At 60.5% G+C, this 7,051-nt stretch overlaps 1 protein-coding gene across 1 annotated transcript; it reads left to right on the top strand.

Moving 5' to 3' along the window:
* The first annotated feature begins 4,096 nt into the window (after positions 1–4,096).
* On the top strand, positions 4,097–6,808 carry FOS (Fos proto-oncogene, AP-1 transcription factor subunit). The gene is made up of 4 exons (XM_051806410.1): positions 4,097–4,404; positions 4,828–5,067; positions 5,179–5,286; positions 5,416–6,808. Exons 1-4 carry the CDS (start codon positions 4,264–4,266, stop codon positions 6,022–6,024), a joined length of 1,098 nt encoding a protein of 365 aa, XP_051662370.1. The 5' UTR covers positions 4,097–4,263; the 3' UTR covers positions 6,025–6,808.
* The last annotated feature ends 243 nt before the right edge of the window (positions 6,809–7,051 follow it).

The raw sequence follows: 7,051 nt of genomic DNA, 5'->3' as shown, positions 1-7,051 counted from the left end.
GAACGTGCTGCCTCTAACTCAGTACAAGCTTATTGCTTTTCATTTCAGGGATTTCACTTCTAAATATTGAGTGGTTCCAAAGTGTGTGGATCATTTTGTTACAGGTATTTCCTCTCCTCCTAGTTGGTCAGTGCCCTGGGATTATAACCGTGAGCATGCACAATGCCCTGGGATGGGCCTATGGCACTGGAGCTGGCGGGGAGATAAGAGATCACCTTGGCCACGGTGTTCCGGCTTTGTCGCACGAGCTGGCGGCAATGGCAGGAGTTTTGGAGTTTTGTCTGGAGAACTTTGTGCTTGAATTACTCTGAGTTATGAACTCTTGCTCGTGGGGCGATGGCTGCCAGCCTGGCCCTGGGGCAAAGGGGTGCGGAGGAAGTGCTGTGATGGGCAAAGCCATCTTTCAGACCTACTGGCTGTGAATGGTGCATGGGTCCATCGGTGTGCGGAACAAGGTCCAGCCGTGCCTGGTGAGCTAGCATCCACCATGGTGCAGGCAAAGCATAGTAAGAATGGGTGGAATGGCTCAGCTGCATCATCTGCAGTAATTGGTGGCCGGTGGCATGTGGCTGTGTGACCACGAGATGCCGGGATGTCTCTGCTCGCAGTGTTTATTCTTTAGGATGTCCCTGTCACACACCGAGCTGCTGTGAATATTAATTACTGTTTATACTTTGTGTTGGATATGTGCTGCATTTTTCAGACCTGCAGAGGTGGGAGCCCTGCCCTCCTAGAGGCTCCCAGGCTAGGTGGGAGGATGACAGCTTCAGTGTGTCTTGGGAGGAACTCAGGCCCCATGGATAACATACTAAGGGCCCTTCCTCCACCCTCTATCCCCCAGCCACATCAACAGAGGGGGCAGGCCCCCACTGCTGGTTTATCAGCCCCCTTTCCTGCTTTTCCATCTTGTTTTCTCCTGACACCTGCAGACCCTGCCTGGCTCCACAAGCTTCCCTGGAGCTGGGTGGATGGAGGGGGTCCCTGAGAGTGAATGCAGTGGGGGAAAGTGGGAACAGTGGGAGTGCAGGTGTGCCAGGGGAATTTCAATAATGTCCCTGGAGCCTGCCCTTAAAGTCTGTACCGCAACAGGTGCTCAGGTTGTTGCGCAGATACTCTAATAGTAAGGGCAGGTTGCTTGGCCAGGCAGCGATGGCTTTTCAGTGCAGAGGAGCTACTTCTTGGTGTCCACAGCAGTGTCCCTCTTGTGCCAGCCCTGCTGCTGGACTCTGATTCCCAGGTCTCCTTCCCATTCACCCCAGCAGCCTCTGGTCAGCTGGAGGCAGTGTCCATGACATTGTGTGCTTGGAGAGGGAACATAGAACCATGCTGCAATCAGCACTCCTGACAGAGAGTGGGTTGGGACTGTCATGTGGCTACCAAAGGGCCATGCCACTGGCATGAACTTCCCCTAGCGGGTGGCCAAATTTAGGCACAGCCATCTCCTGTGCCTAAAGTGGGTTTTGGCTGTGTGGGTTGCACTGGTCCACACACCTCAGGTGCTTTTCTGCCATGGTTTTCCTAGGCCAGGTTCAGTCATGAGCTCAGACGGAGGAGGGGTGTGAAAGCAGGGCCAGGTTCCAGTGCTGCACTCAGGGGCTGAGGAGCTCATTGTTCTGTTGTAAGACTCAGAGATGCAAGCTTTCCCATCTCCCTGTTTGGTGGGAGGAAAAGTGGAGGCCAGGCAGGTGGAGGGGTCCCACTGGTATGTAGGATAAGATCTTCATTGGATGGGTGCTGTCCTTCTGCCCTGACAGAACCATCATGGTCCATTCCTCAGATCACGCTAATTTGTGAGGGCCTAATGCCTCTGCTCATTCCTGGCTGGCAAGGGGGTCGAGGAGTCTGCTCTGCTGGCATGTTAGTGAGGGCAGCCCTGTCACCCAGACAGGAGGATTCACACTCTGTTTTGTCCCTGTGGTACCACCTGCTTCCTTTTTTTGTTCTCACACACACTGCGGTAAAATGTGCACACCCCGTGTTTGGAGCAAACGACAAACCCACGTCATGTGTTTTCGCTTTCTCTGTTTCGTTGCTTTCACGTGTTAGAAATGTGCGGCGTCCGTGCACTTTCCGTTTGGTACAAACAGATCACGCTTGGTCGCCAGCAGAGATGGCAACAGATGGTTTGCTTGGGCACCACAAAAATATTTTGGGCTTTGCTGAAGTGGGTTCCCCTCCCTGATTTCCAGGCACTTCTTCTGGGGAGGGCAGTTTGGCTAGAGAGGCCCTGGGGCAGTTTGCAGACAGCAGCAGGGCTAAAGAGGGATTTTCTGAAATGTGCCTGGCAAATATCTGGGACTTCGGACTGTGTTGGAGGTTCTTGCCCCTGCTGGGAACCAGTGCATCTACCTAGGCCCTGCTGGGGACGTAGCTGCAGACGTTTGGCCTGTTGCTCACTGCTGGCAGGGGTGGCAGGGTCCTGGCTTTGCTAATTTGCTGGCACATCCCTTCTCTGGGCCATACTGAGGGGGGACCTCCTCACTGCAGCCTAGGTCTACTGAAGAGACCATGCTCACCTCGCTACTTTGTCAGCCAGCATGGGGGGAATGCTGGTCAGGGTGAAGAACCCTTGGCAGCACAGGAACCTGGGTGGCTGATGCCTGCCCAGAGAGGGACTAGCCCACAGGCCAGTGCTGAGCTGGTGAGAGCAGCACTGGCCCCGGCGGGTCCTTTCCCAGGGAGCGGTGTGGGCCGTGAGCTGCGGCAGTCCTTGGCTGTCCCCTCTGCTCTGACGGGCAGCTCAGAAATAGCAGCTGGCCCAGTTCTCCCGCCCCCGTGGCCCAGATCTCTAAGAACGGAGGTTGCTCGCGCAGCAACAGCAACAGCAACAGCAGCAGCATCAGGCGCTGCATTTAGCCCATGAGCTCAAACAGAGGGAGAGGCTGCCAGCAGGATCCCAGCCTGGCTGGGTGACGCTCCTGCCTAGAGACTGCGCTGCAGGCTCTGTTTGTTGCTGTAAACACGCTCGCTGCTGCAGCTTCCCTGTTACTATCTATAGCCGCGATCTCTTGGCTCCCGTGCAAGGCGAGTCTGCGGTCTGGCTCCCACCTTAGCCTGACCTGAGCCAGGGCTGCCTGACATCCCCATCGTGGGTGGGTGTCTCCGGGCTTCGCTACAACGAGGATCAAAACAAAGCCCAAACTGGAGGAAAGGACGAGCCTCACCCCTCTCTCCTCGTCGGTGTTTTCCCGGTGGCCCCTTGCCCATGCCCTTGGCGGCTATCCCAGCGCCTAGGAGCGCTGCTCCCAAGCTCTCCCAACCTCCCCGGGGGGCTGCAGCCCCCCAGGCTTCCCTGGCAGGGCTTCCCGCCGCCCTGTGCCATTACCTTCACTCTCGACCATTACTCGCGTACATAATAAACAAGTCAAAAGTGACACATGAGCGTAACGCATTCCTCGCTGCAGCTAAAGGGGGTAGGTTGGGCTTTCCGTGCGTAGGGTCCGCCGAGTACCCGTGCCCAGCTACGGGCAGACCCTGCTCAGTGCTGGCGATAGGGCTTGCCTTGCAGCGCAAAGCGTACCCCTGCCCGGCCGGGCCCCTTCTTCGCCGCCTTCCTGGGGGCACCTTGCTCCGCGGCGGGGCTGTGCGGGGACTCGCCGAGGGGAAGGGGCCACCTGCGCGGGGACGGCGCCCCCGGGGGCAGTGTCAATGCCCCGTAACCCCCGCAGGGCCTCGCCAGGCGAGGGGGGGAGGGGCCGCCGCGTCCCGAACCCTCCCATCCCGTCCCGTCCCGCGCGCCGCCCGCCCGCCGCACTTGGCTGCAGCCTGGAGCGCTTCCCGTCAGTCACGCCCCCTCGCACAGGATGTATCCCATATAAGGATATCTGCGTCAGTGGGTTCCCGAGCCCGGCCCTACCACTCCGCGCGGGGGGGAAGCCCCGCCACCGCCCCCCCCCCGCGCTGTCCTGCGGCCTCCATGCCCCCGCGGCCGCCCCCCGTCCCCCGCTGCGGGTTTCTCCCGCGGGGGGCGGTGGCAGACGGCGCGCGGCGCGGCCCCGGGGAGGCGCGGGGCGGGCGCGGGGCAGGCGACCACCCCCGCGGCCGCGGGTGGCGTGGCCCTGGTGACGTCGGCGGGAGGGTATAAAAGGGAGGCGCGGCGCGGTACTCCAGCAGCCCAGGCAGCCCCGGCGGTGAAGCGGAGAGACGCGCGGCGCGGACCGGGCACAGGGACGCACGCAGCCGACTCCTCCTCGCTTCACCCCCAAGGACGCTTCACTACCGTCGCGTCACCTCTCGCCACCGGCTTGCACGCACCGTGCCGACATGATGTACCAGGGATTCGCCGGAGAGTACGAGGCAGCGTCCTCCCGCTGCAGTAGCGCTTCCCCGGCCGGGGACAGTCTCACCTATTACCCCTCCCCGGCAGACTCCTTCTCGAGCATGGGATCGCCCGTCAATCCACAGGTGAGGCTCCGAACGCGCCGGCTGCACCCTCGCCGCGGGGCAGGAGCACTCGGGAGGGGAGGGGATGGGACGGGACGGGACGGGACGGGAACGGGCGGCGCGGGGCTCGCGGTGTCCGCGGAGGAGGTCAGGCCGGGGACTGTGCGCGGGGAGCGGCCCCAGTGCCCAGGCGGGGCGGGCGGGGGGTGCCGTGGCTCGGGCCGCGCTCTGCGGCGGGTGTGTAAAGCGGCTTCATTGATGAAACGCGAGTTCATTGAGGAGACTCCGGAGCAGCGTCTGCGTCAGCGCAGACGTCAGAGATATTTATAACAGGCCGCTCTCGTGTGGAGCCGGCGCTGGCAGCGCGGCGCCGCGGCCCCGGGGACGGCGGGGAGCGGCCCGGGCGCCCCGCTGACGGCACCCCCCCTTTCCTCTGACCTACAGGACTTCTGCACCGACCTGGCCGCCTCCAGCGCCAGCTTCGTGCCCACGGTGACGGCCATCTCCACCAGCCCCGACCTGCAGTGGCTGGTGCAGCCCACTCTCATCTCTTCGGTGGCCCCCTCCCAGAGCCGCGGACACCCCTACGGCGTCTCGGCGCCCGCCACCTACTCCCGCCCCGCAGTGCTGAAGGCGCCGGGCGGCCGCGGGCAGAGCATCGGCCGCCGGGGCAAAGTCGAACAGGTGAGTGGGGACTGGAGTTCTTGGGGGAATGGGAGGTGCGCGGCTCATGGACTGTCCCGGCCGGGGACACTGGGCTAACAGCGGGACTGAGCGGCCTCTCTCTACCCGCAGCTGTCCCCGGAGGAGGAGGAGAAGAGAAGGATCCGCCGGGAAAGGAACAAGATGGCAGCGGCCAAGTGCCGCAACCGGCGGCGGGAGCTCACCGACACGCTGCAGGCGGTAAGTGCTGCCCGGGAGGCGGCGGGGGGGTGGGGAGAGGGGGTACCCGGGGGGCGGGGGTGGCAAAGACGAGGGGGACTCCAGCCGGGAGCGATGCCGGCCTTGGCTGACAGCCTGCTCTCTCTGCAGGAGACCGACCAGCTGGAGGAGGAGAAGTCTGCGCTGCAGGCAGAGATCGCTAACCTGCTGAAGGAGAAGGAGAAGCTGGAGTTTATCCTGGCGGCCCACCGGCCCGCCTGCAAGATGCCCGAGGAGTTGTGCTTCCACGAGGAGCTGGGGGCTGCCACCGCACTAGACCTGGGCACCCCCAGCCCCCCCATGACAGAGGAGGCTGCCTTTGCTCTGCCGCTGATGCCTGAAGCGCCACCGGCCGTGCCGCCCAAGGAGACCGGCAGCAGCGGGCTGGAGCTCAAGGCCGAGCCTTTCGACGAGCTGCTCTTCTCCACGGGGCCGCGGGAGGCCTCCCGCTCCGTGCCTGACATGGACCTGCCTGGAGCCTCCTCCTTCTACCCGTCGGACTGGGAGTCGCTGACTGCTGGGACCAGCGGTGAGCTGGAGCCCCTCTGCACCCCCGTGGTGACCTGCACCCCGTGTCCCAGCACCTACACCTCCACCTTCGTCTTCACCTACCCCGAGGCAGACGCCTTCCCCAGCTGTGCTGCCGCGCACCGGAAGGGCAGCAGCAGCAATGAGCCCTCGTCTGACTCCCTCAGCTCCCCCACCCTCCTTGCCTTGTGAGGGGCTCCAGCACTGACTGACCTGCTGGGCCCCATCCGCTGCCCATGTACCCCCACGGACTTGCAGCTGTGCCCCAAGGGGCTCCCCAGGCCTGGGGAGGGCCCTGCCACCACCACCCCCTGTCTGGCCTGGTGCCCCGGGGCCTGGCAGAGCGTCATGCACCGAGGTCTCGCACCTCTTCCAGAGATGTAGCAAATCGCATGGAGTTTGTCTTGTCCCCAGTGGCCCATCCATGAGAGCTGGTAGTCTGTAGCATGTCCCACATGGCTGGGTAGGTGACTCCCTCCCCTCCTTAGTATCACTAGCATTAACTAATTAATCTCTTGGTTTTAAATGATTGGAATTTAACCTGGTGCTGGGTATCTCCAACTCGTATCTAGTGCAGCTGATTAACAATAACTACTGTGTTCCTGGCAATATCGTGTTCTGATGACTTAGCAATGACCCATCTTACGTGGGGGGAAAGAGACTCTATTTTATTTTCTAGTAGGTAGATAAATAGCTATATCCATGTACTGTAGTTCTACATTGATGTTCATTGTAACTTTACTGATCATGCATTGTTGAGGTGGTCTGAATGTTCTGACATAAGTTTTCCATGAAAACGTTTTTATTGTGTTTTTAATTTATTTATTAAGACGGATTCTCAGATATTTATATTTTTATTTTATTTTTTTCTACCTTGAGGTCTTTTTTGACATGTGGAAAGTGAATTTGGATGAAACTTAAGCATTGTTTGCTTATTATTGTTCAGAAACATTGTCAATAAAAGCATTTAAGTTGACTGCTGGACCTGTCCTTGTGTTACCTTTTGCATTGCTTGCCTGTGACCTCAAAGGAGTTCCCCAGCCTCTAATTTGGGCTGGGCTTTGTAAACTGCAGACTGCTGCTAGCTGCCTGAGGCTTAGGATGCATCAGGGTGGGAATACCACTTAGGCCAGCCCTGCCCTTGTCCTAGTGTTAGTCAGGGCTGGCTGCGGTTACACCCTTCCCACCCATCCTGGTGGGCAGTAGGGTCACTCCTTAT

This window comes from Manacus candei, unplaced genomic scaffold (assembly GCF_025592945.1).
Source record: "Manacus candei isolate 608988 ecotype Guabito, Panama unplaced genomic scaffold, ASM2559294v1 h1tg000067l, whole genome shotgun sequence".
Taxonomy (NCBI): Eukaryota; Metazoa; Chordata; class Aves; order Passeriformes; family Pipridae; genus Manacus; species Manacus candei.
Note: the sequence above shows the minus strand (reverse complement) of the source record. Positions and strands in the feature narration are given on the sequence as shown.